The 12,884-nt window shown below is 28.1% G+C and overlaps 1 protein-coding gene across 1 annotated transcript in view; it reads left to right on the top strand.

Moving 5' to 3' along the window:
- Positions 1-12,884, top strand: part of LOC101234525 (toll-interacting protein) — a 46,378-nt gene that overhangs the window by 17,055 nt on the left and 16,439 nt on the right. The window contains exons 3-4 of the mRNA XM_065814814.1: positions 264-421; positions 7,336-7,472. Coding sequence (XP_065670886.1) covers positions 264-421; positions 7,336-7,472 — 295 coding nt within the window. The remainder of the gene's footprint in view (positions 1-263; positions 422-7,335; positions 7,473-12,884) is intronic.

Here is a 12,884-nt window from a genome sequence, read left to right as displayed (position 1 = left end):
CAAAATGTTAAGGTGTGCTTTTTTTTTGTTACATCATACTATTTCAGTGGTACCAAAAGTATCTGGGTTTGTCATAGGTCACTATGTTAAAACTGCTTTAGCATTTCAAACACTTACCAGCACTATTGCAAATACTACCAACTACTGTCAACATTATTTGTAAACTTTTTTTAATTTTATTTTCCTTGAATTTATAATTAGAGAATAAATTGTGAATGAACATGTTTTTATTTATATAGCTTTTTATTTAAATTTGTTTTCAGATCAAAGACGTCAACAAGTAGTGACTGGAGAACTCCCAGATAATTTCCTTAAAATTGAAAGTGGTCAGCTTTTTCCAGCAAGTGGGCAATCTTTGTATTATCCTGCTTCATTTGGAAGGTATCAAGAAGTTGGGGTTCTTAGCATGACTGTTGTACAGGTTTTTATGTTTATACTTTTTTTATAAACTTATTTGACTATCATCATTAAATAACTGAATTTTGTTAAAAAATTCATGAAAAATTTAATTAGTTTTTAATAATTTTTTTACAAAGTTTCAGCTTGCAAAATTTCAATTAATTGTTATAGTATTAATAATATTTGCTGCAACAACAATATGCTTTTGATGCACAGCATGCAAAGATACTATAACAACCATTATTTAAATTGTCAACTTAGCCTTAAAATAGTTTAAGGAATTTAAGAATTTTCACATTTGATTCTTTTACTATGTTAACGTATATTTGATGAAGGTCCATCGCTTGTTATCAAGGAAACTAGTTTGGAATTTTTGAACCAAATCACAACTTGTAAACCATTTGATATTTTGTAGTGATATATTAAGTCTTCTATAGATCTGCCTTTTTCTAAAAGTATTAAATTTAGTTTCCGAGCCTTTTTTTTAAAGGGTTTACTAGCGTCATATATTCTTTTTAATATTTTAGAATTTAAGCAATAGTTCATCTTATTAAAGCCTTTTGCGCTTTAGCAACTGCTAGTTTTACTTGCTTATGCCATTTTAGATAAGCAGGTATTAATATGCCTAAGTCTTTTTCTAATTTAGTTTCTTTAATATCATAACTTCCATTTATATTGTTTATAGTATACTTGTTAGTTATATATTTTTATTTTTGGCACTAATGTGCATAATTTTACATTTTACCTTGTTAAGTTTCATTACCCACATGCTACACTAATTGCTACTCTAATTAATAATGCTGGTTTGCAATTGATTTAGTGCTTTTAAAACACTGTAATTGTTATTGGTAACTTTAATTTTCTGTCGTCAGCATATAATTTGCATTCTGAAGTTAACTCATTACAAGCCTTCACAGGAAGCACGTGCGGTTGCACGCCTTGTTTGTCCACATTTAAAGTAATTTTTTTAGACACACTGAACACGGCAGTTCACACTTTTTAACTTTTAAAGCGTTTCAATAATTCGCAGCAAAAGCTAAACTTATCTGCTGACAAAAAAAACCAATACTAAAATTTTTTTTTTAGATTGGTTGTTATTTTTAGCTACAGAATTTGATACAAGTCAAGGAAAAAAACATTATATTTTATAACAACAACTTTATGATTTTATAACAACAATTGAGAATTTTGATATGGAATTTATTCAAGATTTTTACAAAACTAATTTGGTATGTACTCTAGAACTATGAGAAACTTTGTCAATTTTTTTTCTTAGGTTTATTCGTTTTTATGTCTTTTGGTTTTTAGAAATGTTTTTGCTATATTTGACATTTTTAATTTTTTCTCAATGCTTATATAATAGAAAAATCAGAAAATAAATTTCTATTTATTTATAAAGTATATTCTTTGGATGATAGATTTTGTAATGATGGAAAAAATTAAATAAAAGAATTCCATGGTTTCTTTTTTAAATGTATTTACCATTCTTGATGCCTGTCTGAAATTGTTTCCTTTATGTTGCCCAATTTTCAACATTAGGACAAATTACTAGAGATAATAAACATAATAATTGCTCTGTTTTAAAAATTGCATTTAAACCTTAAAAAAATGTTTTAAATAGGCTCCTAAAAATTTCGTTAAAAAAGTTCAGTAATATAACAATGCAGATTTTGGAGCGTCAATAACAAAAGGTCATTAGGAAATAAACTATCGAGTTTAAATGCACAATTTGAAGAATCCAACAAAAGACTATTTCAATGAGGGTAACGAAAACAATCAAATATTTTATTTTTGAACATTAGTATAAATGACTTTTTTTTTACTTTACATGAAAAACTTGTCAAAAAAACAAAAAATGTTTTACAAATAAATAGCAATTAGCTTTCTTGCTTTTCCATTGATAAAAAATAGTAAAGTTTAGCATTTGAACAACAAATTTTAAAATTGTCCTTATTTCTAGTGCAAATAATAAAGTGTAATAAATCTCCTTAATATACTGACTTGCGAAAATCACAAATGAATTTTATGTCAAAAAATGTTTTTGTTTTTGTTATATTCTTACCTGCTTTCTTACTCGACTCGTATTAATTTTGGCAGGGGAAAATAACAAACATCCTTAAAAGAAAAAAACAAAAAAGTAAAATATTTAGGTATATTTTTTTGGAAAAAAATTTTCTTTTTTTGATAAATTTGTTTAAATGGTTGGTTATTGACCTTTGTAATGGTTGGTTATTGACCTTTGTAATGGTTATGCGGTAGTGGTGTAGTGGTAGAGCGCTCGCTTCATAAGCGAGAGGTTCGGAGTTCAATCCCCACCACGTCCCTGGTAGTACCGCGCTCAACTTGTTTCTCCGCGCAGCGGCCTTGTTCGTCAAGGTTCGTGTTTCGAAGTTATAGAGTTGAGAGAGGGTTATGACCACAATTAAGTAGCCTCCTCATCTGTAGTGGCCTTCTGGGCCTTGGGGAGGTGAAATAACAAAAAAAAAAAAAAAAAAAAAAAAAAAAAAATGGTTGATTATTGAATAACTATTTCTGTGATTTTAAAGTTTGATTATTTTTTTTTGTTTGATTTTTAGCTAGTGTTAAACTATTTCACAAATTTTTTTAGTTTTACCTGACGTGTTTTACATATCAAAATTATTCATAAATATTTTCAACTATATTATGTATTTTTAAAATATTTATTATCATATTCTGAATATTTCTGTTTGTCAAAACCAATTTATAAAAATATATTAAACTAATGTTTTTTATTTTCACAAGCAATTTTCTAATCATGCTTCAAAAGATTTAATCTCAATCAAGTAATTATTAGTTGCAGCCATTTAAAATTAAAGTAATGGTTGCAGCCATTTAAAATTTAAAATTTTGAATAATGTGAAACAAAATTTATTTAAAACATAAAATAATAATAATTTAAAAACACAAATAATTTTAAATGTATTCTGCACAACTGCCTAATGTTCTTAAAAGTACAGAGCAATAATAAATTAGTAATTAAAATTAAATTGGTAGTTACTAATTTAGAATAATAAATACATAGTAAATTTGACATTTTTTTATTTTTAGTTAAATCTAATACACAGGGCCACTATAGTCACAAAAATAAAACATGTTATAAGCACCTTGTTTCCTATATAAGGACAAAAAGACAATATGTTGCATGAGAGTCTTAGGGTTTTAAGTGCCAGTTTTGAGAGAATCAACTTTAAAGACATCGACATAGTCTACTCGTCCCATGAAAACTATAACAGAATTCATGACAATATTTTGCCATAATGGTTGTTTATTATTTCTAATGATATAAAAAAAGGTTTTGAAGGAATTAGGTGAAAGTATTTTTTAATAGAAACAATACTTTTGGTTTTAGTTGGAATTTAACTATAATTAGTTTTTTTTTGTTAGAATTAAAGATTCTGTAAAAAATACTTGCGGATAAATAATAAGTTTGGAAAAATAAATTAAGCAAAAGACAAATTTAGGACATTAACAATGCTGTTCCCAAACTGAGGACTGAAAGATAGTATGAAAAGACCTAAAACTACTCTTCTGAAAGACTGAAAGATAGTTACATTAAACTGCTCTACACTTTAAACTTTTGTCAAAAACTTGTTCAAAACTAAAAATTTTAGAAAAAGTATTCAACAGATAATACACTTTCTTTACATCATCTATATTAATTACTCATTTTATTCCAAAATATCAGTTAGAATCCTATAATTCTCATGTGACGACCATTTGGTTTGATCCTTTAGTACAAAAATGTTTGACGTCAAAAAAGAAAAAAACATTTAGTTTCCAGTCTTCTAACTGATTTAAAATTTTCCTGCAAAATTTTGACTTTTGCATTTCATATTGCTGCTTCCACTCATTGAATAAAACTATTAAAATCATACTCATGGTTTCAGTTGCTTTTTTATGGAATGATGGAATGAATCACAAGTCATAAATGTGAATTTTTAAAAATATTATTTAATTTTCTTGGTTGCTATATCGTTGCCATTAATCATATATAATAAAACATTACTAAATTCCATCAGATGAATCCTACTGGAATTTTATATTGTTATTTTTGTATATTTTAGACATAACCTTTGCTCTAAAGGTTAATGCTGGGTTAGCAAGCTATATATAAAACCTAATAGTAGAGCATCATCAAATTTATCTCTAGTTATTTCTAATTATCCTACAGCTCTACTGAAATGTATGCCTCCAAGCATACTTGTGCATGCAGTTTGAATATAGACTTAATTTTTTTAAGTAAATTTTATGAGGTACTCACTGTTATAAAAAAATTGCATTTTCATTAGAGACATGAGGTCAGGCTTAAGCAGATGTCTTTTATTACTCACTCAGTGTTTAGCAATTGCTAATGGAATTTATGAAACGGAAAATAAAATGGAACAATTTATGAAAAAATTGTTAATCAAATTGAGCCTAGTGACATCAATCATTTTTTGCAGACTAATTTTTTTTTTTTTTAATCTCAAGCAGAAACAGTGCAGTTTTTAAAATAGTTAAAAATTAGACATACAAAATTAAGACAAACACAATGGAATGTAATTTTAATGATGGTAAACCTAAGTTTGGTTGTTTTAAATTTATAATTTACCTTGCTAACACCATTTTCATGATGTGGACGCTTACTGTTTACTACTTTAATATCCATTTTTGTTTTTATTTAGTTGATTAAGATCCGCACTCAACACTATTCTGTAAGCAAGTCCATGAGTGATCATATTTCATGTTTATTATTAATAATGTTTAATATTAAAAATTCTTGTTTTGAGTGAAGCAATTCACACTAAGTAGTGGTTATATAGAAATCTTCTTTACTGATTATGTAGAAATCTTTACTGATTATGTAGAAATCTTTGCTGATTATTTAGATATCTTCTTTGCTCCGACCATTTATCTCTAAAGCTACACTTACCTTTTTTTCTTTTTCCAATAAGCACAAATATTTCATTGCATATAGTTAATCGTCGATAAATTCGTCAGAATACTGCCTAGAATCATTCATTCTAGGCAGTATACTTTTTCCATGTCTGTGACCACTATTATTTCTTGTGCAATTGGACAGCAAAAATGCTGTATTCGTTTCTTGTACATTCTATGGAAACAATCTTTTTTTGAATTTTGTTGATTTTAAGAAAAAGTCAACCAAGATCTTTATTTTTTATATCTGATGACTAAGCACATGGTGTTATGTTTGTTTGTTATATAATAAAAAGAAATATTTATTGTTCTGCTGGCACAAAATTGCAAGCATTGAAAAAAATATTTTATTATGATGAAGACTTTTGGATGAAATGCAAATGAAGTTTCTTTGCATGATACACATCATATAAAAAGTTACCATTTGATGGCATTGGTGGAGCAGTTAAATTTTTCCTCAGAATGCAGAAAATATAAATATTTCTCAGGATGCAGCAAACATAAATGCAAAAAGGTTATCTGAGCAGGAGGAATTTAACTTTCAATCTTACTAACTTGATAAATATCTTCTAGAAATCAAATGTAAATGTATCTGCAAATGTTATACTTTGTATTAGAAGTTGATGAAGATAATAAAGACACACTTGTAAAATTCCTATCATAATTGTTGTATTGAAATTATTTAAACATATTACAGTATTTAGAGTTAATTCCTGGTTAGTCAAACACCGGTTAACTCAAACTTTCATTATCTCGGATGGTTTTTTATAGTCCCTTGAAAGCAAGAACAAAAACAAGAACAACGTTCTACTTCGCTAAAGTCAAACATTCCTTTAGTCAAACCGTTCTCCATGGTCTCCTTTGGGTGTTCGAGTTAATGGTTATTTATTGTATTTTTTGGATGTATAGATCAACATCCCTCTTTAAACATCCCTAAATTTTTAGCTATCCATTTTAATCCTCTCCTTGAAAAGTTATATCATGAAACAAAAAATATTGTAAAAATGAGTGATTTCAACATTTATTGAATTATTTTTTTTTTTAATCTTTTAATGTTATTGACCACTGCAAGACTGAGGGGGGCACTACAGTTATGGAGGCTAGTGATCGAATTTTCACAAAATATTTTGAGAATTTTCACAACATACCTCGAAAAAATCTTGCTTTGCAGAGAAAATCTACCAGTTATTAAATAAAACCTTAATTTGGGATAAAATATTAAAATATAAAACCTTAATTTGGGTTACGCATGTAATTAATGCTAACATAATACAAGTATAAAAAATTAACAAATGTAAAATTGCATTTTTAAATAAATTTTTCTAATAAAATAAATTTTGATTAGTCGTATTTTTGGTATCGGTGTCGGTAAAATATTTGCCAAAATATTGGTTTCTGCTTTGGCACCAAATTTGAGTACCCAAAATTTCCGTTTGTTTCTGTTTTGGTCTTTTTTCTGTTTCGGTTGATCACCAATGGAGGCTACTTTATTATTATTGTTATTATTTTTTATTAAATATTTTTTTATATTGTCGTTACAACCCTCTCTTAACTCTATAACGCCAAAACATGAATCTTGGTGAATAAGGTTGCTGCACGGGATAACAGGTTAAATTATAATCACAAATTGTTTCTAATTTTATGCTATGCTAATCTTTGCTAGCCTATTAGTTGAGGTAAAGTTCAATGTCGGTCAATTGAAATATTCTACTTACAAGGCAGTACAGGGATGAAGTTAACATCTTCCATAGATAAATATTGTTGTCTAAAAATTTTCTAAAATTGCTTTAATTTAAAATAATAAAAAAAAGATTGATAAGATACTTTATTAGCAGAAATAAATAAAGCATAAAAATTTTCTAAGAACTTTTTTTTTAACGTTCATAAAAAGCTTTTATTTAATCTGAATTTTTTGCTTTTTTTTAGACTCTTTATTTTTTTGTTTTTGTTTTAAAGTTAAAATTAATCAAATTGTTGTAACGTTATTAAAATTTGTAGGCACGTCTTGTCAAAAACTATGGTTACTTGACAAGAATGGATCCATACTGTCGAGTGAGAATTGGGTTGCAGACTTTTGAAACTCCAACAGCATACAATGGGGCTAAAAGTCCTCGTTGGAATAAACTTATTCAATGGTATTTATTTTATTATTATGATAACCAGGATAATAATTTGCAAATAAACAATAATCACTAGGGGGAGGGGTGATCTTTAAAGATTTTTAAATTGTATTTATGCAAATGAAATCGTAAATTGGACAGTATGCATTAATTTTCTCTGTAACTATTCTAGAGTTGGTTGTCACACAGTTAATACTGATCTCATCAGTATAAATGCAAAACAGCTTCAATTTTAATACTTTCAATAATAAGCTTGACAAATTATAGATATTCTCACATCTAAGATGGCATTGTTCGCTGATGATACTACCATTTATTCTTGCCAACACTCTAATTGCTTGGGCATTTGAGTTTGAAAAGGATCTCACTTCTGCAACAGCATGTGGCTGGTGAACTTTAACTTAAAACCCAATTTTTTAATCTACTAATCATTATCACAATAATATAGATCTTCCTATATTTATGAACGGTAATGTACTCGATGAGTCATATACCCTTCATCTTCTAGGATTAACTCTTACTTTCTATCTTTCTTGGAAACCATATATCAAATTGATTGCAAAATTAGCATCTGCTAAGGTTGCATCTCTTTATTGTGCTTGCCATTTTCTTAATCCGGACTCTTTTTTTATCTCTATAAATCTCAAATCCATCCTTGTATGGAATACTGTTGCCATATATGGGGCAGATCTTCCAATGATGCCCTTTCTCTTTTAGACAAGGTGCACAAATACATTGTAAACATAGTTGGACCTGCTCTTGCAGCTGTTGCTTCTCTTTCTCTTTTCTATAAGTGCTATGATGGGCGCTGCTCTAAAGAGCTAGTGTATCTTGCGCCCTCTACTAAAATTCATTCTTGTATTACTCATCATTTAATCAAGTCTCATCCTTTTACTGTGACTTTCCTAAGTGCTCCAAAAATTCTTATTTGTCTAGTCTTTTTCCTCGAATGTCAGTTCTTTAAAATTTGCGGCCTCCATATTGTTTTTCTAATTCATATTTGCAATTTGTTAAGTAATTGTTTAAGTAAACACTATAATGAAAAATAAAAAAAAAAGACTTTTAATATACTTAAATAATATAATTTAAATAAGACTTTTATAGAAGAGAAGTAGATTATAATAATCAGTAATAATAATGAGCAATAATACTATAAACTCCAGTTATTGGTAATAATAATCAAAATAATAATAATAATAATCTAACAATAAATATAACAATTCTATTAATAATAATAATAAATTATTTTTATTATTATTATTATTAATAACAATAATAAATAATTACTGTTATTATTAATAATAACAATAATTTTTATTATTATTATAATTAATAATAACAATAATAAAAAATAGCAATATTTGTAATAGTGAGAGTTTGAAATAGAACAGTGATGTAAAAAATAATATTAATTTGAGAAAAAGTGAAGAAAGAACAAGTATTAGTAGTAATAAATCAGCATTAAAATGAAGAAAGTAGTAGAAAAGAATTTTAAGAAAGATCTAGTACTAGTAGTTATAAACCAGCATTGAAGCAAATAAAGTTAAGATGGATAGTAGATAGTTAGCGGCAAAGTAGTATAGAAATTAGGAAGAATACTTGTTTAAAAAAAAAAGTAAATAGACTGTTTTTGATTTTAGAAAATGTAGGAAGAGATTTTTGCTGTGAAGGGAGACTATTCCATGTGCATATGCTCTGATATTTAATAGATTCATGGCCATAATAAACAGTTCTATGTTTAGGTATAGATAGTTTAAAGCTTTTAGTTGATCGAAGTTGATAACAATTATTTTTTTATAAGTTAAAAAATCAGTAAATAGAGGAAGTAAGGTTTTATGTTACTTTTTCCAAACAAACAAACAGTTGGAGTGTTGGATAAGGTCTTTTAATTTAAGTATCATTGATATGTAGTGGAGGATTTTAGGGTCAGAGTTAAAATGCTGAAAATAGATTATTTTGGAGGTGAGATAATCTTTTAAATGTTAGAGATTGGGTTTGTCCCCATTTTTGACAAGTATATCTAAGATGAGACTCAAAAACAACATGATAAATGTTAAGGAGCGTTTTAAGGTTCAGATAATGTCAAATTTTGACCAAAATACCATTGGACCTGCTTAGTTTCAGTGTTAAGTCTTGAAGATGGGATGCAAAACTTAAATTGGAATCAATTTTGATACCAAGATACTTGATAAAATTCACAGGATCAATTTTTTGACCACTTAATCTGAAATTCAGGTGCTTTTTTATTTTTATTTGGCTGGATTTAAAGATAATAGTTTCAGTTTTTTGGAATTAAGTGATGATTTATTGGATAGAAGCCACTGGAGTAGATATGCTAAGTCATGGTTAATATTTTTGTTTATCTTTTTAAGTGATTTGTTTATTAAAAGCAGGTTGGTGTCATCAGCAAAGTGGAAGCAGTGGAAAACTTTATAGAGGTATTAAGATTATTAATAAAGAGAAAGAAAAGCAATGGTCCTAATACAGAGCCTTGTGGGACACCATTTGATGATTTTATTAATTCAGATTCCATCCCATTAATAGAAATAAATTGTGTTCTATTTTGAAGATAAGAAGAAAACCATTGGAGTGTTGTGCCTCTGATACCGTAGTACTCCCACTTTCTTATTAGAATTGAATGATCAACTGTATCAGAAGCTTTCTGGAGATCAACAAAAACACCACATGCAAACAATTTATTGTCCAAAGCTGTTCTAATTTTTTCAGTTATATCAATTAGTGCATGAGTTGTTGAATGATTGTTTCTAAACCCATACTGATTTTTATAAAGAATTTCTCCAGAAAGTTGTAGAATCTATTGTGCATAGCCTTCTCAAATAGTTTGTTAATATTTGAGAGAAGAGAGATTGGGCGATAATTAGAGTAATCCAGTATAGAACCTTTTTTATGTATTAATATCACTTTAGCTATCTTAAGGAGATCTGGGAAAATTCCATTTTTAAATGAGTTATTCATCATTATGGATAGTGGCTTTGAGATTATGTTTGGAATAAGCTTAAGAATAATTGTGGGAAGGCTGCTTGGACCCAGATTTTTTTGTTTTGAAAATTCATTGAGACTCGACACCTCAACTTCAGTCACTGGCTCAAAGAAAAAAAAGCTTTCATTAGGATTTTTTAGAAAGTCTCTAAAATCATATTTAAGGATAATTTTTTTGTTCATTAGATACTCTTGGATAGTAGCAAAGTAATTGTTAAAAATATTAGCAATTGTGGTTGGATCAGAGATGACTTTATCATTTATTTTGAGGTTGAAAGAGTTATTGTATATAGTAGGTCTGATGTTGATAATTTCTTTCATTCCTTGCCAAGTTCTCTTAATGCTGTTTAGGTTGTTGTTGAAAAAGGAAATACAATATAGTTTTGTGGATTGTTTAAGTAAGTTGCTTATTTTATTTCTATATAATTTAAATTTATCAAAGAGTAGATTTCTTGTATTAGTATTGTTTGATTTAACAACTTTTTTATAAATGACGTTTTTGGTTGAGATGGATTTAAGAATACCAGCGTTATCCATGGTTTAGATTTAAGTTTAATTTGTTTTTTTGTTAAAACTTTGTATGGAGCATGTCTGTCTAGAACTTTTTCAAATATATTTAAAAACTTATCATTGATTTGTTTATACCCGTGTCTTTTATTTGTACCTCCCAGTTCATACTAAATATATCTTGTATAAAGGTGTCAAAGTTTTTGAAGCATCATCTAGAGATTTTTATATTCTTTTTTTTTTGGGGTAATACCAGGAATACAGAGGAACTGGATCATGTGGTCTGAAATAGATGTTGTTAGATTGCCAGAGATTGTTTTGAGAGAGTAGGCGTTTATAAAAATATTATCAATAAGAGTTTTGGTTTTTGAAGTTATACGTGTTGGAAGAATAATGGTTGGGAGAAGCGAGCAAGAGCATAATGTTTGGAGATAATTAGAAACAATAGGAGATTCTTTACAATTAATTAAGTCCATGTTAAAATCACCCATTAATATGTTTTTTTTTCTTGATAACTTAATTTCTCAAGTAAAGATGTTAAATGGTTTGCAATGAATTCTTTTGGATTTAAGGTTGATTTTAATTTTGGATTTAATTGGATTTAAAGATTGGCGATTGGCAGACGACTTAAAAGATTGCAAATTGCATAAATCAGGAAAGCAAGATGAAGGAAGCGAATTCCAAAGAACTGATGTTCAAGAAAAAAAACTAGACCACTTAGGAGCACTTAGAAACAGTCAGAGAAAAAGGATGAGACTTAATTGAATGATGAGTAACACGAGAATGAATTTTAGTAGATGGTACAAGAGATGCTAGCTCTTTAGAGCAGTGTCCATTATAGTATTTGTAGAAAAGCATCATTAGAAGATCCGCCCCAGATATGGCAACAGTGTTCCATACAAGCCCAGATTTGAGATTTATGAGTATTATATTGTTAAAGTATTGGTTTTATGAGGGTTGATAGCTTCAATAAAAACTGATTCAAGAAATTTCGAGACATAGATGGTAAGATCATCACAAACTACATAGTTAAGATTAGAGCTTATATACAGAAGAGCCCTACTTTTTTTTGATTCAGTAGGGCAATGTTCAGTGTTAAATCCATTTATGGTAATATCAGTTATATTTGAGTCTTTTATATATAAATTTGATTCAGTAATTCCTATCACCATAGGTGAAGTGTTAAGAGTAACAATAAGGTTACAGAGATCGTTGTGGTAAGGAAGGTTACAGAGATGTTGTGGTTAGATAGCTATATTGAGATTAAGGTGTATATCAGTATCAGGATTTAAAGAATTATTGACTTCAGTAACATCAAGATATTTACAATTAATAGTTGGATCATATATATTGTTCATATCTCTATGTAGACTTTTTAGGTGTGCAAGAGATTCAAGAGATTTTAATAGCTTTAGTGGAAGATTCTTGCATGAAAGTGTAAGCTTAAGTTCTTGATTGGAAAGTCTACTAAATGGTATATTTTCGGAAATACAGTCAGAGCAATACCATTCTAAATAGCCATTGGAGAAATTGTGTGCTTATTGATTAGATTGCACTTTGTGTGAATCCAAAAAGGGCAGGAGTCACATTGGATGACTCTATGGTTTTTGGATACATTTTTTTCTGCATAGTTTGCAGGATTGTTTTAATACCATATTTTATAATTTAATATTTTTGATTTACATATAAGTCTATTAGAAGTTTCTTTTCTCTTCCAGTAACTTCCGACTTTAATAGTGGTTGCTTGCAGCCTTGTTTGGAAGTGAAGATATTTAAAAAAAAAAACGATTTTTAAAAATAGGTTGAAGTTAGAAGAAAGTAAAAAGTATTACAAATAATATTAAGCCAAATATTTTTATTAATCCTGAAGAAAAGCGAAATATTCAGTCTAAACATGATTGAAAAAAATTCCTAAAATAA

This window comes from Hydra vulgaris, chromosome 12 (genome assembly GCF_038396675.1).
Source record: "Hydra vulgaris chromosome 12, alternate assembly HydraT2T_AEP".
Lineage (NCBI taxonomy): Eukaryota > Metazoa > Cnidaria > Hydrozoa > Anthoathecata > Hydridae > Hydra > Hydra vulgaris.
The sequence above is the reverse complement of the archived record's forward strand: the minus strand, read 5'-3'. Positions and strand labels throughout refer to the sequence as shown.